General features: G+C 34.9%; 1 protein-coding gene and 1 pseudogene across 1 annotated transcript; one reads left to right on the top strand and one right to left on the bottom strand.

The window, feature by feature from the left end:
- The first annotated feature begins 571 nt into the window (after positions 1–571).
- On the top strand, positions 572–688 carry LOC145243326 (5S ribosomal RNA; annotated as a pseudogene).
- Positions 689–4090: 3402 nt separating this feature from the next.
- LOC145242197 (uncharacterized) lies at positions 4091–24026 on the bottom strand. The gene is made up of 2 exons (XM_080105193.1): positions 23578–24026; positions 4091–18108 (listed from the first exon to the last, which is right to left on the bottom strand). The coding sequence occupies exon 2, from the start codon at positions 17984–17986 to the stop codon at positions 17132–17134; it is 855 nt and encodes a 284-aa protein (XP_079961319.1). The 5' UTR covers positions 17987–18108; positions 23578–24026; the 3' UTR covers positions 4091–17131.
- Positions 24027–25818: the final 1792 nt, after the last annotated feature.

Genomic DNA, 25818 nt, shown 5'->3' with positions numbered 1-25818 from the left:
TGTCACCCATGTGATCTCGAATGTCACCCATGTCTCTAATGTGATCTTGAACATGCTCTATATCTCAAATGTGATTATCCCCTTTCTCTTTTTTATAGCTTTTTTTTCTTTACTGATAACATCATTTCGCATGTATTTGCATATGTGCGCCCATGCTGTTATACTAGGATCAAGTACTCACAATATCCTAAGTGTCCTATTGTGTGACTTTCGGTCATCAACATCGATGTGGGACATATATGATACTGTTTCAGATGATTGACAGAGGATGATGTAGTTGCATCCATTGAGATGATGCTGTGCAAATTTATTACATTTTTTTACAGTGAGGATGGCAATAATCTCCATCCGATATGTTGAAGCGAAGATTGTGTTGTTTGACGATTCAATGTCACTAGAACATGTACCTGGCTGCAAATTAAAAAAATACAAAACACAAAAATATTTATGCGATTAAAAAAAAAAAAATAGTGAAATAAAAATAAAGCAAAAAAATCATCCAGTAGGTCCAGAGATCAGAGTGGGGTAAAAGTTTTTACTGATTTGTCGAAGGGCATTTTAAACCATTGTAATTTACAGCATAATTGCGTTGAAACACCGGTTCTCATCAGATCACCGAAGTTAAGCAACATTAAGCCTGGTTAGTATTAGATGGGTGACCATTTGGGAATTCTAGGTACTGTATGTGCTCTCCGCTTATCTCAGCACCTGTACATACATTTCACTTGCCATTGGTATTTAACAATGTCAACTCGGGAGAGGTGTGGTTGGAGATTGCGCAGCTCCTGCCATAAAAATTTCACGCGCAGGCATCCCTTCGTGGGTATCCATAGTCTGTCAAAGACTGAAAGAGCCTGTGTGTAATTTATTTTATGCATATTGCTTTTACTTAAACATATCACCATGATTGATTTATAACTTTTTCTTCTGAGGATCACAAAACTATAGCCTTATGTTAAAACCAAGAGAGGATATTGAACATAAGTTGGATTCATATTTCCCATGGAAAGCTAAAGAACTTTACAAGCAAAGCATTTATAGGCTCGTTGACAGATAGAATCAAGTTATAGCGAGTAAAGGGCATTAGTAGTATAAATAAAAATTTTCAAAAACAAAAAGTCTTTCATTTTCAAGATGAAATTTTAAATCAGCAAATACTTTTACACTGACCTAATGTTATTTTTAAGTTTTAGATATATACACAAATATATTGCAAAAGTTTCATTGTAATTTATTTTATACATATCGTTATTACTTAAACATATCATCACGATTGATTTATAAGTTTTTCTTTCATATTTTTAAAGCATCGTTCATATTTTTAAAGCATCATTCATATTTTTGAAGCATCATTCAGATTTTTGAAGCATCGTTCAGATTTTTAAAGCATCATTCAGATTTTTAAAGCATCGTTCATATTTTTAAAGCATCATTCATATTTTTAAAGCATCGTTCATATTTTTAAAGCATCGTTAAAGCATCATTCATATTTTTAAAGCATCATTCAGATTTTTAAAGCATCGTTCATATTTTTAAAGCATCGTTAAAGCATCATTCAGATTTTTAAAGCATCATTCATATTTTTAAAGCATCGTTCATATTTTTAAAGCATCATTAAAGCATCATTCAGATTTTTAAAGCATCATTCATATTTTTAAAGCATCGTTCATATTTTTAAAGCATCATTCAGATTTTTGAAGCATCATTCATATTTTTAAAGCATCGTTCATATTTTTAAAGCATCGTTCATATTTTTAAAGCATCGTTAAAGCATCATTCAGATTTTTAAAGCATCATTCATATTTTTAAAGCATCGTTCATATTTTTAAAGCATCGTTCATATTTTTAAAGCATCATTAAAGCATCATTCAGATTTTTAAAGCATCATTCAGATTTTTAAAGCATCATTCAGATTTTTAAAGCATCGTTCATATTTTTAAAGCATCATTCATATTTTTAAAGCATCGTTCATATTTTTAAAGCATCGTTAAAGCATCATTCAGATTTTTAAAGCATCATTCATATTTTTAAAGCATCGTTCATATTTTTAAAGCATCATTAAAGCATCATTCAGATTTTGAAAGCATCATTCAGATTTTTAAAGCATCATTCAGATTTTTGAAGCATCATTCAGATTTTTAAAGCATCGTTTATATTTTTAAAGCATCGTTCATATTTTTAAAGCATCGTTAAAGCATCATTCAGATTTTTAAAGCATCATTCAGATTTTTAAAGCATTGTTCATATTTTTAAAGCATCGTTCATATTTTTAAAGCATCATTAAAGCATCATTCATATTTTTAAAGCATCATTCATATTTTTAAAGCATCGTTCAGATTTTTAAAGCATCATTCATATTTTTAAAGCATCGTTCAAATTTTTAAAGCATCGTTAAAGCATCATTCATATTTTTAAAGCATCATTCAGATTTTTAAAGCATCGTTCATATTTTTAAAGCATCATTCATATTTTTAAAGCATCGTTCATATTTTTAAAGCATCGTTAAAGCATCATTCATATTTTTAAAGCATCATTCAGATTTTTAAAGCATCGTTCATATTTTTAAAGCATCGTTAAAGCATCATTCAGATTTTTAAAGCATCATTCATATTTTTAAAGCATCGTTCATATTTTTAAAGCATCATTAAAGCATCATTCAGATTTTTAAAGCATCATTCATATTTTTAAAGCATCGTTCATATTTTTAAAGCATCATTCAGATTTTTGAAGCATCATTCAGATTTTTAAAGCATCGTTCATATTTTTAAAGCATCGTTCATATTTTTAAAGCATCGTTAAAGCATCATTCAGATTTTTAAAGCATCATTCATATTTTTAAAGCATCGTTCATATTTTTAAAGCATCGTTCATATTTTTAAAGCATCATTAAAGCATCATTCAGATTTTGAAAGCATCATTCAGATTTTTAAAGCATCATTCAGATTTTTAAAGCATCGTTCATATTTTTAAAGCATCATTCATATTTTTAAAGCATCGTTCATATTTTTAAAGCATCGTTAAAGCATCATTCAGATTTTTAAAGCATCATTCATATTTTTAAAGCATCGTTCATATTTTTAAAGCATCATTAAAGCATCATTCAGATTTTTAAAGCATCATTCAGATTTTTAAAGCATCGTTCATATTTTTAAAGCATCATTCAGATTTTTGAAGCATCATTCAGATTTTTAAAGCATCGTTCATATTTTTATGCAAGATTTTAACTCATGTTAACCCAAAAATAACCTTCTGACCCACCGACGAAATGTTGCATCCCTCTGCCTGTTCTACAAGTATTTTAATGGTAAATGCTCTGACGAACTGCAAGCACTTGTGCCCCCCCACAACGTAAATACCCTCAACAAACCCGACAAGCAGCTAAATCTCACCCCTACACAGTAGAGATCCCTAGATGTAAGAGACCCTTCTACTCCAGTAGTTTCTTCTCCAGAACTGCTTCCCCAACTGTAGTGACATGCAGAAGTTCAAGTGTAACGTGAACCGATATCTTACTGCTCAACTCCCTACATAGTATCTCAGTAGCTTATGTCCCTGATAGTAGCCCCCTACACCAAAGAAGCAATGTGCCTTGTTTGGGGTGAAAATGTAAAAAAAAATGTAAAAAAGATGTAAAAAAAAAATTTTTTTAAAACAGAAATAGAGTCATCTTCCATCAAGATAATGCTTGTCCTCGCATTGCATTACTGACAAAAAATCTCATAGGAGATTAGTTTGGAAATCTTGACCCATCCTACATATTCTCTTGACCTAACTCACTTTTATTATCACTTATTTTGAGGATCACAAAACCAATTAGATGGTCTTAGGTTAACTTCCCAAGAGGAGATTGAACACGCGTTAGATCCATATTACACATCAAAATGTAAAGATTTTACAAGCATTTATAAGCTCGTCGACAGATGGAGTCAAGTTATAGAGAACAAAAGTCGTTATTGTTATCAATAAAGATTTTTAAAAACATCAAATTTCATCTTAAAAATGAAAAACTAAGTAGACAAAAAACTTTTGCATCAACATAATAGTTAAAAATAATTTTTGAATGCTTTAATAAAAAAAAAAATTTCTGAAATCCGAGTCAGTTTGAAAATGCATGCTTTGTTTACATTGGATGCTTAATTGATGTCAGATTCAGTATCATGCTAAACTCAGTCCTTTCAGCAGCGGGCATAGCTAGAATATCATCATCATCATCATCATCATCAACTTAATGTCTGTTTTACTTGCCAGCATGTAAAAGACGACGTTTAGAACTTGAATTTCAAACTAGCATATCTCTGATTAAGTCTTTACTTATCCCTCTTTCTCTCAAATCTTCCTGATCATTTCTTTCTGTTTTATTTGGCCTTCTCCTGCCAACTGATCCTGCTAACTCAACTGCTCTACATCTACTGCCCAGTAGTCTCATTCATTCTTTCAATATGATTAAGCCAACAAAGTCTTCTATACACATCTGTCTGAGTACTCGGACCACTGCACCACAGGTCCTCAGTGGTTAGACTACTTTGAAAAATCAATTGTAAAAGTCACCTTCTCCTGAAAGTTGAAGATTCAGTTTTCACTGTGGGCAACTGAAAAATACAATCGCGAATTACTTAGGACCTCTATTCAGCCATGGCTGACACAATGAGAGCATGCTACTCCCATGAAGTAAATAAAGGGTTCCGTTCGAAATTCTGACCAAATTCCCAAGTTTGACAGAAACATTCTCGAGTTCGACAAGATTTTCAGGTTGGAGATATCATTGGCCAAGACTTTGTGAAAATGACACTCAAGATGAGAACAGTAGTCTGAAGAATCCAAATAATATGAATGGCCATAATCTCATTACATTTTTAGGACAAAGTGTATTTATGCAAATATGCAGGGCATTGAAAGGAACAGGTTTAGCATAGCACCAGCTCTGATGTCACCCAACATCTAAACATTTTCACAAACATATACAAAACATGCATTTTTTAATCTTTATTGAGAACAAGTTATAATTCATGCATTAAATAAAAGGGAACTTTTCGAATTCCATAAAGGTTTCCAAGTTTGACAAAGTTTTTCTGAGTTTGAAAAGATACCTTTGAAAAATGTCAGAGGTTTACATCAGGTGAAATGTTGCAAAAATATCAAGCAAGCTGCAAATACCAATCTGAATAATCGGAAATGTTTTTTGGGTTTTTTTCTGTATAATTTTTATAATCATACAAGGTGTCCCAAAATTAACAATCTATTTTGAAATATAAATTAGCATCAAAATAGACGGTTAATTTTGAGACATGCCATACATTGCATTCCCAAACAGCTATTCTCTCAAGTTGTCTCAATTGGTAAAGGTTGTTCAAATTAAGGTCTAATGACTGTCTCAAAAGCTCTCTGAAGAATGCTGCCATCAGCGCTGTTAATACAGGTTGGTTGTTGGTTGTTTTTGTTTTACTGCATCTCAACCCTTTTTAGGTTATTTAATGCCGAATCCAGTGATTTTGAAGAAAAATTTTTTAATAGAATATATTCGTTATATATCTAATCGGTTTCTATTCAACCCATAGTTGGGACCCTAACAGGTACTACCACTCCGGGTCAGAGTGGACCTGGGAGCAATGACAATTAAAAGGTGGCTCTACACTCCCCGAATCCCACAAGCTTGGGCCTTACCATCAGATATAATTTAAGGTCATATCCAGGACCTGTAAATACAGAGGTATTAGCTTCAAACTGAGCTGATTGGAGGGTCACTGATTGGTCAGTGAAAAGAATCTGAGTCTACATTTTTTTTTTTTTTTTTTTTAAAGATGAGGATTGATAATTCGTATTACTCAGACTACTCTTCTTATCTTCCCTGTTATTCTTATATATCGGTTGATGTAACCCCCAACCTTCTTCAGGTGAATTGTGTCGAACTCAGAAATCTGTATGGAATTTTGAATGGAACCCAGTCATGGCTGACAGAATGAGAACATGCTGCTCATGCAGATTAAATAAAGTGGAATTCTGTACAGATTCCAGAGTCTGACAAGGTACACCGGAAGAAGATTGCAGATTACATCAGCCAAAACGTTGTAGGAATAACATTCAAGATGAGAAGAGTAGTTTGAATGATCCAAACAATAGAAAGTCTGAGTCTTATCAGTCCAAACATGGGTGACTGAATGACGTCGCTAAAAAGGACAAGTTCAAGTCTTTCAAATTTCAGATTCATGTGTAAATCGCACGGGAGTGAGCCTGTCTATTCAGAACTAGACAGTAAGTTACATGCAGTTCATTTTTTTTTTTTTTTTTTTTTTTTTGCGAATGAGACACCACTTAACAAGGCTAAAAGTCACTTGAGCATAAATATTAATGAGATAAATGGATTGTTTCTATTTACTAGTTAGACTTTAAATCTTTTTCTTTTTTTATGCAGGGGTTATTCAGCTTCACAAAAAAAGGTCACTCCGTATGAGAGAGAAATAAAAAAAATGAAAAAAGGGGTTCTCCTTCCCCAAACAACGACAGAACATTTTTATCCCAGTCTGAAGGCCAGATTGATTGTCACTTGAACAATGAAGAATATTATGAAAGGATTGAAAATGATGAATGGAATTAATAAAATTTGATTACTTATTATGAGGACGGTTTATGGCAAGTATTTGTATACAAATACAAAGATTGCGTAGCTTCGCTAATCAAAAATTTTCAAATTAAAAAAACAAAACACTGAAATAAAAATAAAAAGTGCCTTATTCTTCCTCCATACTCTCCCTCTTTATTGTGTAGCTAATAACAAATGTGACTTGACTTTTTAAAAACCTTTATTCACGCCAAATAAGGCATATTTTTACTAAGAATGTACTGTGATAGGAGCCAAATTTATAAGAGACCAACCTGAATGGGGAGTTGTGCAACAAAATACTTGTTCACATAACATTTAAATTTCTGCATGTTGGCACAGTCGGGGATTGAGGAAACAAGAAAGGAATTCAAAAGGCTAGCAGTATGGGAAAAGCAGCTATTCAAATAAGCTTTCCAGCATCTAGGGACAACTACAGTGAAGGATTGGGATTTGCTAATAGTCCGGTGGATCGTAGGTATCTTCATTGAGGGGATACAAATGCAGTAATTTAATCAGAACACATTCTGTGGAAATACTTGTAAAATAAGCACAGTTATACAATACTGTGGCGATGCAACAGGGGCTGGATCATGGTAGACAGTGCATGTCCTATAAGGTTAGAAATTCTTTTTTCTACCTTATCCAAGAAAGAGAGGCTTATGATTTGTGCACAAGCCCAGATGCGATAACAATACTCAATGTATGGGCAAATGGTGGATTTATTAATATAGGGTATTGGCAGGTGTGAGAAGTTTTCTAGGCTGTTAGAGGGAGCCTGCCTTCTTTGCAGCAAACTTGGCAATATCCTCTATATATTCTAATTTATGTTATTGAGAAGTAATTAAACAAGCTGATAATTTTACATAAAACGGGCAATTAAAAAATGGGGAGGGGAGGGGTATAATTCTATGTCCTCTTCCTACTTTTGTTTTTCTTCTCTGTAGCTAAGTCTTCCTAACCTCCATGTATGTGTTCTGTATTTACTTTTACTTTTCATCCTCATATCTCATGTTGAGTTAAAACATTTCATAAATGACTTCCAACTTGTGTCTGTTGCCATTTCACTTGTGCCACATGATAGGATCAGGTCAATTAATTCCCTTCATATTCTTAAACGGCCTACGACACAGCTTTGAGATATCGACATCAACATGGAACACACTTTGGAGCATTTCAGATGTTTCATGGTGGGTGACATGGCCATGCTAGTTGAGACATCATTGCACAGCAGAATTTCTCAGAAAGCCTTTACGTTGTTGCCACATTTGGGCAGGAGCTGCTAGAAAGGACTTGTCCTGCCTTGATAGAGTTCAAAATAGACTTCGTAGCCTCGTAGGGGATGTCCTTTTCTCTTCCCTGCAACCTCTTTCTCACAGAAGAGATGTTGCGAGTTTGTCTCTGCTTTATCATTATTTTCATGGCAAGTACTCGGCAGAGCTCCAATCTATGGTTCCTTCCTCGCCAAACTTTCACAAGAAACACCCGTCTAGCAGAAAACACTATCACTAATTTCCCCCGCTCTTTATCTATACCTAAACCTAAGCGTAGATTCCATGAGCAAAGCTTCTTTCTTAGAACTGCACGCCTATGGAATTGTCCTCTGTTTTCCTGCTTTCCAGCTGACTACGATATGGTTGTCTTCAAGTCTAATGTAAACAAGTTTTTGATGAACCATTCCATATAAGTTAACAAATTTATCGACTTTCCATTACTAACGATTACTATATTGTCCAATTTCTACTGTACAAACCCTTATCCCCGAGTGGCCTCTTGGCCTTGATAAGTGGTGATAAGTGGTGTAAAAAACACAAAAAAGAAAAAAAAACTATTTATTTTTCAGCAAACATGCTGCAGTGAAGATCGTTTCGTTTTGACATTTCGTCATCAATCACGTTTTGCAGCCAAACAAGAGAACAGGTTGGATATGTAGCAGTGATGGGTGGGACAATTCCAATATTTTTCCTCCGATTCCGATACAATTACCGATTCTGATTTTTTTTATAAATTTCTAAATATTTACTATAAACTTGCTCTTTTTTCCCCAATTACAATAACGACACATGTTAAATGTGCAGATATTTTCTCAAACGTAAAAAAGTACACTTGTGAAGGATGATCTATAGACTTTAGTTTTACTGATAGTTTAAAATCAATAAATATTTAATAGAAAATTAATAGAAAATTAATAGAAAATTAATAGAAACAATCTAAACAGTTGGTAAGATCTCATTATTTTTTCTATACTACCAGCAGTGGAAGATTTTGTTTTGAAAAAAAGAATCAAATAAAAAAAGACAAAAGAATCATTTTTTTGCATCAGAAAATAAATACAAATTTTTCTGATTCCTATTCTGATACCCTCAAAAGTTCAAATTTTTTCCGGTTTCCAATTCATTGTCCCAACATTAATATGTAGTACACACAGCTTCTCTCATATACAATGGATTCGAGTATTTTTGTAAAATTGTTGACAGCTACTTGAAGAGTGTTCATTTGGTTTACAAATGTTGTTTTATTAGATATCATAACGCAGTTTAGTGTGTGTGAAAATAAATAAATTATATTAAAATTCTGTTTAATTGGAATTCATTCTTTTGGTCTTTTGTTTTTGATAAAATTTATATCTACATAGAATTTAATCTTTTTTCTAATCCAATCCATCCTCTCGTGTCATTTATAGTTTTTTCTCCTGAGTTAGATTACTATTTTTAGTAACAGGTGATTTAATTTTTAACATCAATGTTTTTCAACTATGTGCATAATATTGCGTGTCACTACGCATATAAAAATAGTTCCATCTTAAAAAAAAATGGCCACTCATCAATATGGTTGACTTAATATAGGATTTTAAGTTGTCTTTCACTAAAATATCCAAGTAAAGAAAAATTTAGCTTTATCTCTAATTTGCTATGAATTATATTAAGAAAATTCAATGTGTTAGCTGTTGAAATGAATCTTACATGAACAATTAAAGTTGCACTTGTGTTATTGTTGTATATTTTCAAAAAATAATGAGATTTTGCATAATGTTTACACTTGCTTGATCTCATAATCATTGCTTTCATTATGATTAATTTATATTCATCACAAGATGACATGATACATTTGTAAGAATTTTTCACTTGTTTATAGCTTGCATATTTAGTTTGATGCCTCCGTTCAGTCTTAAGAGACAATGGATACTCCTTGTAAGGATAGCTGCACAAGTAATTGTGAGGTATGCGCAATCCCCAACCACACCTCTCCTGAATCAGTACTGCTATATTTAATTATGGGTTGTGAATATTTACTTCTGGTTCAATAGCACACAAGACAGCAAATTTTCTAATTTCCAACAAATTTTGAAGACTATAATTTAGTGTGGAATTGTGTTACGAAAATAAATTTGCACTTCTGTGCCATTTTTATTTTTTTTATAGTTTCTCAAGAGATAATGAGATTTTACCAACTATTTAGATTGTTTCCATTAATTTTCTATTAATTTTCTATTAATTTTCTAATTTCCAACAAACTTTGAACAGTCATAATTTAGTGTGGAATTGTGATACTAGAATAATTTCGGTATCATATTTTGTTTTCATGTTTTGCAAAGATCTATATGCTAACATCAAAATATTTTAGACATAATAAAAATAAAATTTTGGCTTGCGACAGTCTTTAAGATTTGTCAGTTCTCCCACTGCAATGAATTGTGTTTTCACGGTAACAAAATATTTAAACATATTCTGTAGGATTAAATTTGGCTTGACTTTTTTTCTTTTTTTTTTTTGTTACCTGTGGATGTTAGACTGAGGAGTATCAATGATGACCTCTCAGCTGGAGTTTTATTATCCATGTCAATCAGTAGTTGTTACCCTAATAGACAAAATACCTATAATTCTCAATGGTGATGTTCTTGAAAAGGTTGAAGGTTTCAAATACCTTAACAGCATCATTACAGCTACGAGTCAAGACGAAGTTAAAATCAAAGCGCAAAGTGATCTTGTATGTCATGTCTTCTGCCAACTTAATTCCCAACTTCAGTGAAGATTTTAAATATGGTGCAGCACCAAAGTAAGGATCTACCAAGTGTTGGTACGCATAATACTTCCTTATAGCAGCAAGTCTTGACCAAACAGAATAGAAAACATCAAGTGGTTTAAAACTTTCAGTAACCAGTGCTTGTGTTACATCCTTCATGTCCAATAACAGCACTTAATCTCAGACAACCAAGCATATTTCCTCTGTAAAAATCAACTCCCTCCAACAAGTCATCCTCATGAGACATATGCGCGGTCAACTGTAAGAGTTTATCTATGAAACAACTGCCCCTGCTCCCGTAAAGTGATGGAAAACTCGATGTGCTGAACAATGAAAAACATTGTTGATGATGGTTAAAGTAGATCTGGAACCCAACACGAGCCTCTGTGTCTACCGAGTTCAGATTTGAAATAGCAAGTGGCAATAAATTACCCAATCATCGACATAATCATTGGGCATAGTCGACCTTTGTGAGAAGGACAGTGGTGAAGATAGGTGGAGTCACCTCAACCTACTCTGGGTGAATGCCATTTCAAGTACAAGTATATAATCTCACCAATGTGTACAGGCAATTCTGTTCCAGCAAGTTGACAGCCAACAAATAATTGAAAATGTTATTACTGTATGTAAATGTGTGAGAGTTATTCCCCTTTGCTCGTTTGTCGATATTAATGAAAAAGGCATACTACTTATACACTGCCTTTTTTTTTTTCTGGTATTAATTAACAAGCCAGACCTACAGGTTCAATACTGTTCTTTTGAAATGACCAGTATGATGCACCATGTGTAATATTGTCATATCAGCTAAAATTTTCTTTTTTTTTAATACTAATGTTTCATCCATAACCCAAACCAAAAGTCAACTGAGGATAAGGATTAGTGAGATTTTCGGTACTTATTTAGAATTACACTTATTTAAAAAACAAAAAATAAAAATACAGATAAATCTTTTCGTCACAGAATGAAGATGTCATATTCCAAAAATCACATGCATTGATCAAGTATATATATTTTTTTTTTAAATAAAAAAATCAAATTTTATGAGAAAGTTAGAAAGAGGGCCATGAGCGGCTGTATTGTTTTAGAATGTTAAAATTCAAAAACCGACAACTCAATTCGATTACCGAGATTTATAGACCGTGCTATTTTATTATTTCAATACAATAAAATAGCGCGGTATGCAAACCTCTAAATCGTTAATTGCTAAAAATCGTAAAATTTGATTTTCTTAAAAAAAAAACCTACTTGATCAATTTATGTGAGTTTTGGAATATGACATTTTCCTTCCATGACAAGTATATATATTATAAATTTTTTTTTTTTTTTTTCAAATAAATGTAATTCTAAATATGCACCAGATTTTCTATTGGATGATTGAACAATTGAGAATTATGATTAATTGAGATGACAACGTCACAGATATTTGTTGACATTAGACTTGAAAACAAGTATGCTGCAATCTGTCGGGGAAACATTCTTGTTGTGATGTGTTCGTCAGGTGAGGATTTCTTAGAAAGAAACTTTGTTCATACGAGTTCAGCTAGATTATAGGTACATGGAAGAAAAAAGAGTTCTTAGTATTGTTGGTAATAAAACAAGTTCTTGCAGAGAAGGTTTTACAGGTAAAGTGAGTGTGTTGGGGGAAGGAGTAACGAAAGCTTGAAATTCAGTCGAACACCTACCATGGAAATACCGATAGATTAGGGAAAGACATCTCGTGTGTGAAAAAGGAGAAGAGAAGAGATCAACTCTCACAACAGGAAAAAAGAGGTAAGTACATGAGAAATTCCTTGGAATTTGTAGTAGTCACAAATAAAATAAAGATCTATTTTCCCTCGCGGATCAATGTCGATGCCAAATGATTCGGCCACACACTGACAAATCCGTTGGCAGGATGCATTAATTCCATGTCCCCATAAGAAATTTCTTTAGCCCCTTTAGATTCTTTAGAATCACGGTTGGCCAACAGAGAGAACCCGACAAGCATCAAAGACAGACCTCTCTACTTTCTTTCCTGCCCCTGTTCACTCCAGCATAGACGATTTTCGCTAAAGATAACTCCTGGCCAATCTGGACCACCCCAAAGAACTGCTGTCGGACCGGCGATATCCAAAGAACTTTCTACTCTTACTTTTTTCTTAAATGGACGCAGTCCAACTTTTGACTGCTAAAACAAATCTTTTGCTGTTTTGCTTTAAAAGAGGTTTTGTTTATTCCATGCTATGTATTTGACTATTCATTAATATATCATTTGCATCCCTAAAAATGATTCCAAATTCAATTCAGATTTAAAATTTATAGTTTATTCTCAGTTTTCACATCGGAGAATCTGTTGCATTAAATTTATGATGATTATGTGCGTTCAAATAAGTATCCTCCATCATCCAAGCTCGCATTCTCATCGTTTGGCCCATGCCCCAACTCCTCTCCACCATGTGCACTAAAAGAGAATCCTATTTTGTACAGCAGCCATTTTGGGATACCTTAAAAGAGATTGTTCCGAAAGAATAGGATCAAATAGTCAAAAAAATTACAAAAATATAAAATTGATGGATCAGGTCATGCAATTGATAGGAAAATAATTGAGGAGCAAATAAGAAATTCGATAAACATATGAAATGCAGTTTGGTTTTATACTTTGGTAAATTATTAATGATGCTATATTTATCTGGAGACAAACAGAAGAGAAGTATCTTGGTAAGATGAAGAACCTGTATTTTGCTTTTGTGGATTTGGAGAAAGTTTTTGCAAGAGTGTCAAGGGATAATGTAAACCAGGGAAAATGAATGATTGGTGAAGATTATTCAAGCAATGCACACTAATGCCCAAAGTTTTTTAGGATTAACAGCACATTTGGTGACAATTATGACGTTTAAGTGTGTGTTCATACAGATTTGTACTAAGTCCATTGCTTTTTATTTGTGTCTTAGACGTGTTTTCTATGGCGTTTCATATGAGTTGTCCAGAAGAGATGCTGTGTGTTTATGACTTAGTACTTCCTCGTAAAACGATGGAAGGCTTACATGCTAAGTTAAAGACTTAGAGAAATGCTATGGAAATAAAGGGCTAAGAGTGAATATTACCAAGACCAAAGTAATGTTCAGCAGTTGTAGAAAGAATGAGTTTCCCCTGTTTAGTTTGTGGAAAGGGGGTTTGGAGTAATTAAATCTTTTCTGTGATACTTGTAAGCATCGAGTACACAATAAAAGTGGTGAAATTAGAGGTAGATTCAGAGATGATAATCAGTTTGTGTACAAAACATGTAAGACAATGGCGACGGATGAGAATTCAGATATGGAGAAAGTATATTTGGATGATGCTATTGTGGTCATCAAGGTTTGTTATCTTGCTGATATCATTAGAGGACAAGGAGAAACTGATTCTGTGGTGATTGCAAGAATTAAGAATTGATGGAGTAAGTTCTAGGTCTTTCTGCCATAACTAACTAGCAGAGTATTACCAATGTCAACCAAGGGAAGAGTCTATCAGGCATGTGTATGCAGTGTGATCATGGAAATAAAACTTGATTATTGAGGGTTGAGGATATGTGTTGCATGGAGAGAAATAATACAAGAATAATACAATGGATGTGTAATGTGAGTCGTAAAGACAAAGATGACCTCAGAGGAAGATAAAATCGGGACAGCATATGTAGATGTATACAGAAGAGGAACCTTTATTGATATTATTAACATTAAAAGAAGTACTTGGGTTGGTAGATGTTCAGTTGAGGTAGCATGGTCAGTTGGCCAAGGTTAACACGAGAGAAAGTGATAACGATAGATTTAAGAAAAACTGCTGTTCTTATTTAAAGTTTTTAAAAGAGTTGAGGATATGTGCTGCATGGAGAGAAATGATATGAGAATTATATGATGTGTGTGTAATGTGAGTCTTGGCTTAGATCTGGTGACTTCAGAGGAAGATTAAATCTGGACATGTTAAGTCCATTGCTTTTTATTTGTGTGGTGATTTGTTTTCATTATGATTAGTTTCTAATGGATTTAGTATGAGTATAACTCAGTGCAGAATAGAAGACTTTGTTGGTTTAAACATATTCAATAAAAAGGATGAGATTGCTTGGATTAGTAGATGTAGAACAATTGAGGCAGCAGAGTCAGTTGGTAGAAGAAGGTCAAATAAAACATAGAAAGGAGTGATATAAGAGAGAGAGAGAGAGAGAGAGAGAGAGAGAGAGGGTGATAAGTAAAGAGAGAGAGAAGGTGATAAGTAAAGAGAGGGAGGGTGATAAGTAAAGAGAGAGATGGTGATAAGTAAAGAGAGGGAGGGTGATAAGTAAAGAGAGAGAGGGTGATAAGTAAAGAGAGAGAGGATGATAAGTAAAGAGAGAGAGGGTGATAAGTAAAGAGAGAGAGGGTGATAAGTAAAGAGAGGGAGGGTGATAAGTAAAGAGAGAGAGGGTGATAAGTAAAGAGAGAGAGGGTGATAAGTAAAGAGAGGGAGGGTGATAAGTAAAGAGAGAGAGGGTGATAAGTAAAGAGAGAGAGGGTGATAAGTAAAGAGAGGGAGGGTGATAAGTAAAGAGAGAGAGGGTGATAAGTAAAGAGAGAGAGGGTGATAAGTAAAGAGAGGGAGGGTGATAAGTAAAGAGAGAGAGGGTGATAAGTAAAGACCTGATCAAGGATATGTTAGTTTGGAAGTCAACTTCTGAAAGTCGGCATTATAAGAAAATACTTGGGTTCGTAGATGCTTGAGTTGAGGTAGCAGGTTTAGGGTTAGAGTTAAGGTGATGGATTTAGGACAACGAGGAATAAGTAAAGATCCAGTTGGGAGTCAAATTGTAAAAGTCGTCCAACACATGCCAGCATGTAAAAGCAGATGTTAAGCCGACAATGACAATGATCAGACGAGTCCACGGTTGTTTACATTTATACAAAACTATGGGATCTGCACTGTCTTAGAATTGTTTTCCATGGAGTTTTATGTGGGTTGTCCAAAAGAAATGCTGCATGGTGATTATTTAGTACTTGCCAGTGAAGCAATGGAAAGCCTCCTAGTTAAGTCAGATATTTGAAAGAATGTTATGGAAATAAAGTGATAAGAGTGAAGATGAAATAATTGTCTCAATTATGTGTTTGTTGATGTTTTTTTTTTTTTGACATGGAGTTCACCACTTATCAAGGCCCAATGGCCACTCAGGGATAAAGGTTATTTTGTGTACAGTAATCAAAGGGATAGCGTAGCAATAGTATTGGAGAATTGGTAAGGTGTCATTACTTAGGGGGGGGGCGGTTCATCAGGAATTTGTTTGTGTTGGACTTGAAGACATCCAGGTTGAAGTAGGGAGAGAAACAGGCAAGCAGAACAGAGTTGCACAGGTGTGCAGTTCTAAGAAAGAAGCTTTGTTCATGGTATCTACGTTTTGATTTAGGCACAGATAGGGAGTGGGGAAAATTATTGAAAATTATTGTATCTTGAGAATTTCTGAAGTACCCTTTCCTGCAAACCTCACATTGGAATGACTTGTGTGAGTTTGTTTATACATCATGAGGTACACATTCCTGGAAAAGGTCTTTGCGCACACATTACATTTAACTTGCTTCTCGTCAAGTTCTGAAAGTCGTCCAACACATGCTAGCATCGTTAATCCGAATATGATGATGATGATGATGATGATGATGATGATGATGATGATACTGCATAACGATGATGCAAATCCACATTTATTTACAACCATGCAAAATTATGGAACACAAATATGAAATATTTGCCTCGTTTATGTTGGAGTAAAAATCCGGCCAGAGATATGTTGGTTTGGAAGTCAAGTTCTTAAAGTCGTCCAACACATGCCAGCATGTATAAAAAGTAGATGTTAAGCTGGATATGACGCTGATGATGATGATGCAAGTTCCTGGTCATTTACATTTACTTAAAAGATTAAATATTCACCTCATTTATTATGCGTCTGTCAATGTATCTTGAGGTGGGAATTTCTGAAGTAGCCTTTCCTTCAAACCTCACATTGGAATGACTTGTTTTCTCTATCTGTGTGTGTGTATGGGTATATGGGTATATGCATTCTTGGAAAAGGTCTTTGTGCAAATATTACACTTAACTAGCTTCTCATCAAGTTCTGAAAGTCGTCCAACACATGCTTGCAGCGTTAATCCGAATATGACAACGATTACGATGACGATAACAATGATGCTGTAAGTCCACATTCATTTACATTTATGCAAAATTATGGAACACAAAGATGAAATATTCACCTCATTTGTAATGGGTCCGTCAATGTATCTTGAGGTAGGCTTCCTTCAAACCTCACATTGGAATGACTTGTTTTCCGTATGTGTGCATGCGCATGTGCATCACGAGATACCCATTCTTGGAAAAGGTTTTGTGCACACATTATATTTGACTAGTCGTCCAACACATGCTAGCAGTGTTAATCCGAATATGACGATGATTACGATGATGACGATAATGATGACACGGTAAGTCCACGTTCATTTACATTTAAGCAAAATTATGGAACACAAAGACGAATTATTTGCCTCATTTATTATGCGTCCGTCGATGTATCTTGAGGTGGGAATTTCTGAAGTATCCTTTCCCGCAAACCTCACACCGGAATGGTTTGTCACCTGTGTGTGTTCTCATATGCATCACGAGATATGCGTTCTTGGAGAACGTCTTTGCACACACGTTGCATTCAAATGGTTTTTCGCCCGTGTGCGTTCTCATGTGCATCAGCAGGGAAGCCCGCGTCGAGACGTTCTTGCCGCACAGCTCGCACTGGTATGGCTTTTCTCCACTGTGAATACGAGAATGCTGGAGACAGTTGCCGCTGTCGGCAAACCTCTTGCTGCACACCATGCACTGAAATGGTTTCTCTCCTGTATGCGTTCGAATGTGCGTTAACAGCGTGGTGTTCTCAGCAAAGTTCTTGCCACACACTTCGCAATGGAACGGTCTTTCACCTGTGTGACGGCGCAGGTGCTTCGACAGATGCACGTTCTGTGAAAACTGTTGCCCGCACGTGTCGCAGTTGAACTTTTTCTCACCGGTGTGCGTCCGTCGGTGCCGCGCCAGGTTAACATTCTGCGAAAACCGCTTGCCGCAGTCATCGCAGCGGAATGGCCGCTCGCCAGTGTGGGTCCTCATGTGGGTCAGCAGGTGCACCTTCTGCGAAAACTGTTTGCAGCACGTGTCACAGTGGAACCGTTTCTCGCCGCTGTGCTTCTGCATGTGCGCGAGCAGCCGCGAATTGTTCGGAAAGGTCTTTTTACAAAGGCGGCAACTCACGCCACTCTTCATGCTCATCTTCTCGGGTCTTGGCTCTTCTTCGGCGGGAGTGTGGTTCTCCTCCTCTTCCTCCTCCTCCTCCTCCTCTTCCTTTGGAAGACTCATTCTTTATTTTAGAAAAGCATGGAAGACGTACGATTAAAAAAGAAAGACACAACTTGAAACGGGATTACTCTCTTGGATGGACAAATTTCAATCTTGATGGACTGTGTGGAACGGACCAGATCCTTAAAAAGAAAAAAAAAAAAACACAAAGATTAAATGCTTAGAAAAGGGTAAGACATTAAAATATAAGTACTTTGTACATAAGAATGAAGCATTAGGAAAACAATACACAATATGTATATTTGTTCAATCGATTATTGTATTAAATGTGAGTATTTATTTACTCCCCCACCGAGCAAATTAGGCACAAGGCCGATTTTTAATGTGAGGAGTGAAGGGAGAGGGAAGGGAAAACGGGGACCAGCTCCCGAGAGGTGGGAAATGGGAGCTGGTTAGAGGTCAGGTATGTGGAGTTTCCCCCCACATCTGGTCTTTGCTTGCAGTATCTGTCGGAACAGATACTACACTTTAATCTTGTCGCCCGGGCCCTGGAGGGCTGGATTTATTTGCTTCCCCACTGAGCAAATTAGGCACAAGGCCGTTTTTTAATGTGGAGAGAGAGGGAGGGGGAGAGGGAAAGGGGGGACCAGCTCCTGAGAGGTGGGAAATGGGAGCTGGATAGTAACTGTGGTCTGTAGGGTGATCCCTACATTGACCAAGTTCAGATATGTGGGGTTACCCCCACATATGGTCTTTGCTAGTCATAGCTTGTCTTTGCTTGCAGCATCTGCCAAAACAGATACTACACTTTGATCTTGTCCCCCGTGCCGTGTGATGAAAACGATAAAGTTGTTGTCCTAAAGAAAACAACACTACAGCTTTATTTTAAAACTTTTATTGAAAAATCAATTTAGGTAACTTGATTATGTAGTAAAGTTGACATCTATTCAATGTAACCGCGTTCAGCCTCAATCACCGCCTTGATACAGGTTCGGAACTGGGAGCATACCTTTTCCACAAGCACTGGCGGGAGCGTGGTGAATACTCAGCAGACGGCGGCAATCAGGTTGGCTTTGGTGTTGTGGGAGATCATGTTGGTGACATTCTCAATGTATGACCAAACAAAGTAGCAAAGTAGTCCAGCGGGTTTTCAGGTCAGGGAAGAAGGGGGGGGGGTCAATGAAAGAAGGGTACAAAGTTGTAGCCCTCCTTCTGAAACCAAGCCTGGGTCTCTTTGGACTTTTGGGCCAGCACCAAGTCTTGCTGCCACACCCAGGGTCTGCCAGCAGCCACCTGATTACACCAGGGAATCACCACACTCTTCAGCATATCTAGATACATATTGGTGTTGACTTTCACGCCGACTTTGAAGATGTGAGGTCGCATGATGTGGCCCTCACTTGAAACCACACCAAAGACCATAACCATGGCAGGAAACTTTATTTTCATCACCTTGGGCATGCCCCTGTTATTCGTGAGAATCTAGCAATGGCTCTGACTGTTGTGCACCTGGTCTTAACAGAAGTTCTTTTCGTCTGAAATGAACGAGAGCATGTTTGGCTTCTTGAGATGTTCCATTTTGGTGAGCAACCTGACAAACTTGATTTGCCTGAGGTTCTCTGTTTTCTAAGTCAAGATCTGGCTTAAGTCCTCCTTCATAAATGCATTCACAGTTGTGTGTGAGATTCAAAATCTCTGGAAATTTGCCAAATATGCTGTTGGGGAGTTTCATAAATGGTTGCCTGGACCTTTTCAATGAACTCTTTGGTCTGAGTCTATCTGGTGGTGTCCTCAGACTTGGGCTTCCACTCAACCACCTTCAAAGGGTCGTCCGATGCGTTGAGCTGTGCTCTTAAGCATTAAACTGTCCGGATTTGCATTTTGAGGGTGCTGGCAATGGTCCTGTTGTCATAACTTGGATTGGTACAGAGCATGAGTTGTATAGCAGCCCATCTCAGATCTCGCTTGTTGAACATCGTGTTACTTTCAGACATGATAGAAGGCTTGTATCGCTCTTGAAATTTGTACACGACTGGTAAACTAGCCTGCAGCAAAAAAAAGAAAACCGGTTTTCATCAAACAGGATAGGAATAATGTCATCTTTTATATGGCGATAATTTTATCGTTCCACCTCGTACATAGAAGATACTGCCAAGTCTGCTACAAAAAAGATGGGCTCCTTCTATCGGGCTATAACACTTCTCACATCTGCTAGTATCCTGTATCTCTGTAAAGTCATTATTCGCTCATGCATGGAGTATTGATGTCACATCCGAACTGGTGCACCAACCACTAGTGTCTGTCTCTCTCTGTCTCTCTCTCTCTCTCTCTGTCTCTCTCTCTCTCTCTCTTAGACAGGGATAAAAAAGTAGAAGTACTTGTCATATCTGACAAGTACTTTCACAGAATGTGCTCCAATAAACTTAATGCACTTTGTACCTCCTTCAACATAAAAAATAACTCAACCCACCTGACTAACCACAAAATCCCACCCATTCACTGTAGAGCTCCCCAAATGTCAGAAAACTTTTTACTCTAACCTCTTTCCTCAGATCATTTGCCTTTGGAATTCCCTCTCTGCCCCCTGTCTTCCTGACTGTACGAACATGCAGAAATTTAAATGTAATGTAAACAAACATCTTGCTGCCTTACTCACCACTTACAATGCCCTCTTCAAATATGACTCATAATTACAGTAGTCGCTTACATCTTGGTGGTAATATGCTTTGCTAAAGGTGAATTAAAATTTAAAAAAAAAATGTTATTTATTTCTGGATTTTTGAGATGGTGATCGACTATTTGGACTACTGTTCTCATCTCAAGTTTAAATCTTAAACCGTTTTGGCCGATGTAACCTCCGACCTTGTTTCAGAAAAATTACAATATCATCACATTTGACATTTTTGTTTTATTGTTATAAAACTAATAATGTTGTAAAAATAGTTGAAAAAATAGTTGAGAAATCTTTCTTTTTTTCTTTTCTTACAATTCTTAGTAAAATAGAGTTACCTCTCTTAGAACAATAGGTTGGCCTTCGCACCAAGATCAAAGTGTAGTATTCAGATGCTACACTTCAGTTTCTTGTTCTCTGTCAGTGGAGATGAAATCCTTCACGATTGAGACATTTTTTTTTTTTTTTTGCTCCTTTTCTCTAGGTTAAAAAATGACCCTGATATCTAACTCTGTCCCCTGGTGAGGCATTATAGATAGAACCCCTAAATACTGGTATAAAATTATTTTTGCATGATTGATGACATTTATTAAAGGGTTTTCTCTTAGTATTTTGCTCAATTTTCCATTTTTGGATGATTATCGATGGTCGTCGAAATGGCTATAACAAAACAGCCTTCTTTTCTGTCCCCCCCCTTTTAATTCAGCAGACTTGACACTAAACACTTAATACTTAAAACACACCAAAAAAATATATTCCGGTAGATAACAACGTAACTTATCTTGCTTTTAGTAATATTTATTTTGGTACCGTGCTGAAATAATAACGTTATTATTTAAAAAGCCATTCTTGACATGGGAAGGGGAGGGTGTTTGGTACCTATTCTGTACTTTAACCTTACAATTGAATAATAAAAAAAACATATCATAAAACTAACTTTAATTAAACTTGGAAATACGATTTTAAAAAAATAGCGCGGATCAGTAAGTGCATTACTGCATTAGCACTTTTATTTTTGTTAGCTATTGTAAAACATACCCCAAAATGTACATGGGATGCCTGTTTTTTTTTTTTTTTTTTTTTTTTTTTTAATTATTTTATTTAACTTTAACCTAATTAAACTTATTAACTGTTTGTCAACGACCGAAATCTTTTGAAATAGCAACAACGGTTTCCTGTAGCATAGGCACCGCCAAAATTGGGGGGGCAGGTCAGTACTTTTTGACGGACCGTCTTTTTAAAAATCTACCAAAAATTAGGTAATTATCCGATCAATACGAAATTTTCAGCGATTATTAGGAGAAGAATGAACTTTATAACAGTGTACTTATTTTTCATAAACGATATTTATATATATATATTTTTTTGCTTACAAACCCCCCCCCTTGTTTTGAAGTGGGAACAAATATGGTTAAAATAATCATCTGAAACTGAACAAAACATATTGTGTTGTTGTAAGGGACAGAATTATAGATTAAAAAAAAAAAAAAAAAATTGTTTGCATACCTTATTTTGACGTCTGAATATCAGAACTTCGATTGTGTTTAATTATCCCGCTTTTGAGTTTTGAAGTGTGAAATTCGGTGAATATGTTAAGTAAAATAATTAATTTAAGTTAAGCAAAACAAAAAAAAAATTTTTTTTTAATATTTATACGAAAAAAGCCATTTTAAAATTTTTGATAAATAAATTAACATTTTTTTTTTAGCGAGCCGAATAATGCATGAACATTATTAAACAGGGCATGCTTTGAATAATCGATACAAAAAAAAAATTCGATAAATGTTGTGCCCTTTGTGTTAAAAATAGCATCATTTTTTTCGATCCCGTTTGAAAACGTTTGCCGCCTTTCGACTACGGTGGACCAAACGCGCTGAAATAATTTTTTTTTATTCTGCTTTAAATTGCCCCCCCCCCCATTTTGGGGAGTCTGGCCCCCACACACATACACATTAAAAACCAAACTCATACAAATGGTCACCCATCTGGTACTGGCCAGCCTCAGCTTAATAATACATTGAAATGTTCGTCACTGAAAAATAAGTTTTTTTGGCCTGTTTGGTCTTCCATAGTTTTCTTCTTATAATCCGCAAACGTGAACAGAGTCGATCTCGACTCTACATGGACGCGAAATATCTGGTTACCTATATGAATAAGTGGAATTATTTGACATTCAGGTACTTATATTATAATATTTTTGCATATTCTCTTAGAAAATCATCCTAAATCTTAGTTAGACAATAAATAAATAAATTAATTATTTCAAAAACCTTTTTTTTTAAATATTTAAGTACGTTTTTTGTGCAAGACAAAAAATGTCAATTGTTAATTTTTTGGGAAAATTTAACATTTAAAATTTAATTAAAAATAGTAGAAAAAGTTTTACATTATTCTGTTTGCTATATGATAAAATTCAGGGTTTTATCTCTCTGGAAAAAAAAAAGTTACCCAGAAATAATGGATTTTAATAAATGTAATTTAGTTTTAAAAAACAACAACAACTTGATTTTGCGGCCATTTTTGGCGGTGCCTCTGAGAGGCACCGCCAAAAATGGCCGCAAAATCTCTCTGATTCTACTTGCTTTTGCTTGAGGTATGTGAGGGAGAAAAAGTGCTAGTAGAATCAAGGATATATTTGCTACAAGAGTACCTAATAAAGGGTCTTCTTTTTTTCCCCCCATGTTTTAACAAAAATTCTCGAACAAAAAAAAAATGTAAAAGTTGTGTCAATGTTTACCCGTCTGAATCATGGGAAAAAAAGTTGTTTTTTTTTTTAATTTGACAGATCAGTTTAATTCAACCTTTCTCCGGTTGTTTACGCACATTTTTAACCGGTAAAAGTCGGTTTAATTTGGTTCTAATTCTGTAGAAACACCAAGGGAAAAACATTAATTATTTTCGAACGCTCCTAGAACCGAATTTTGTTTTTGAAAAAAAAAAAAAAAAAAAATGTTGCTTTTTTTTTTATTATTAAACTTACCTTTTTCCTTTCTTTTTTATCTCTTTGTTTATTTATTGTTCTCTCTTTCTCTTTTTTCTGGGAGTTATTATCATTATTTTATGGCTGAGTGTTTGAGTTCAAAACAAAACAACCCATATAAAAATCAACATTTCTTTCGTTTCGTTTTAATATATATTATGATATAATCTCACCGAATTAAACATTTCAAATATATATACATTAATTCTGAGTTTTTAGAGAAAGAAATTTCGACTGGTTTGAAGATCATAGTCAAGAGAAAAAAAAAAGAAAAAAAGGCATTTAATACGAGAAAATTTCTCAATAAGAGAATGTGTTATTTTTTTTTTTACAGTCACAATAATAAAGAATTTTTTTTTAAGGGGGAGGCGGAAGTGACCGGTGAACGTGGATATTTTGACCCTAATCAGAAAAAGGCCACTAAATTTCCAACTAGGCAGCCTACGAGATGACCATGGATCCGCTCCTACACTTTTGAATGGCCTTGTGCCTAGATTGTTTGTAAGAATTGTACTTTTCATAAATAAATAATTTTTGTTTCAAAATTTGTCATCTGTTCTCTTCTCGGTCGGAGGGTAAGAAGTCTTTCTCGACTGGGACATTTTTTTTTATTTCAATCCAAAGTGTCTCTTAGCGTCTGGTAACTTTTTAGGGCGTTTCTACAGAATTGGGACGAGATTTTCGGAAATCGTAAAACTGAATTCCACATGAAAACAATAGTATCTACGTATTCTTCGTATTTTTAAGATAAATAGGAAAAAAATTATGAAAATTGATAGGTAGAAAAATTTTTATTAAAGAAAATAAAAATAGAATTTTATGAAACCGAGCGTAAAACACAGGAGAGTTCAAAAGGGAGGTAATTTTCCGATCGAATTAAACAAAGATGGCGGCAATTTTTCTTGTACTAATACGATTAAAGTTGTTGTTTTTTTTTTAATAATTCAGTAATATTCAGGTAATTTCGACTGCACAATTTGGAAGCTATCAGTGTAGGTAGCTTATTAGAATTATTGAATAATTGACAAAAATCAGTTGAAACCATTGTTTTTTTTTTGTTTTTTTTTATCTGAAAACTTCATTTATCGACTACAAAATCTCCTCCTAATAATGTAGGAGCATCTTCTTTTTTTCTGCTTGGCTGAAGTATGGTTCTGTCCAATCGTATGAGGTCCATTCTCCCATGCTTTATACTCTCTCTCTCTCTCTTTTTTTTTTTTTTTCTGGATTATTGCTAATTACTTGATAATCGCAAATTGCCAGTGAGTTGCTCAGGCATTTTTTGTAGGTTAAAATGCACTTATAGTCTGCTGGCTGACTTTATGTTTTATCTCTTAAAGGGTGAAAAAAAAAGATTAAAACGAAACGTAAATTGTAATGACTGCATGAATTACTTGCGTCCAAAACGGCAAAACGCCTGCCTACATCAGATCGACATTGTAAATTAAAAACAAAGCACCCCCCCCCAAACTCACACACATTGCGATAAAGGAAATAAGCAGGATACTATTTTCCATTCACCCAAAGAGGTTAGATAAAAGATCAAATCTAGGTTTGATGAAATTGTTACTTTAGAACGAACGAACTGGATTCGAACTTGGCACATCCATCAAGAATGTCGTTTTGGTATCAATATGGGTGAGAATATTGCGTAAAAATATGAATGAGGTTTTAATAATCTGAAAGAAAATGTTTTAATTAATCATGATGATTATATTTAAGTAATAAAAATAAACACAAAATAAATTACAATGGGTTAAAAATGCCTCTTCTACAAACTGGCAAAAAGTTTTTCACCAACCTGATGTTAAGAGGATACCAATAAAGTAAGTTTATCAGAATACATTCTGTGGCAAAAACAAGCACAGGGATGCAATACTGCAATGATGTTACAGGGATTGGAGATTGGCAGACAGTGTGGTATCTATAAGGTTGAATTCTTTTTTGCACCCTTTTAAAAAGGGAGAGACTAGTGATTGATGCACCAGTCCAAGTGTAGTGGATTTATAGAGATTATAGGATACTGGCAGGTGTGACAAGTTAAATTTAGTCACAAATAACTGGTTTATGCTGTGTCATATGAATTACTTTCTTATGTGTCACATCTATTAATTTTAACATGTTGTGTTAGAAGGATTACTTGCAAATGTTGTGTCACATCTTTTTTTTTTTTTTTTTTACTCACGTTTACATCCAATCACATCACCATTTGGACATAAGGGTCTGCTATTTGGGATCATA

The sequence above is a fragment of the Euprymna scolopes genome, chromosome 21 (assembly GCF_053919585.1).
Source record: "Euprymna scolopes isolate OS-2025 chromosome 21, ASM5391958v1, whole genome shotgun sequence".
In the NCBI taxonomy this organism is placed as follows: domain Eukaryota; kingdom Metazoa; phylum Mollusca; class Cephalopoda; order Sepiida; family Sepiolidae; genus Euprymna; species Euprymna scolopes.
The sequence above is the reverse complement of the archived record's forward strand: the minus strand, read 5'-3'. Positions and strand labels throughout refer to the sequence as shown.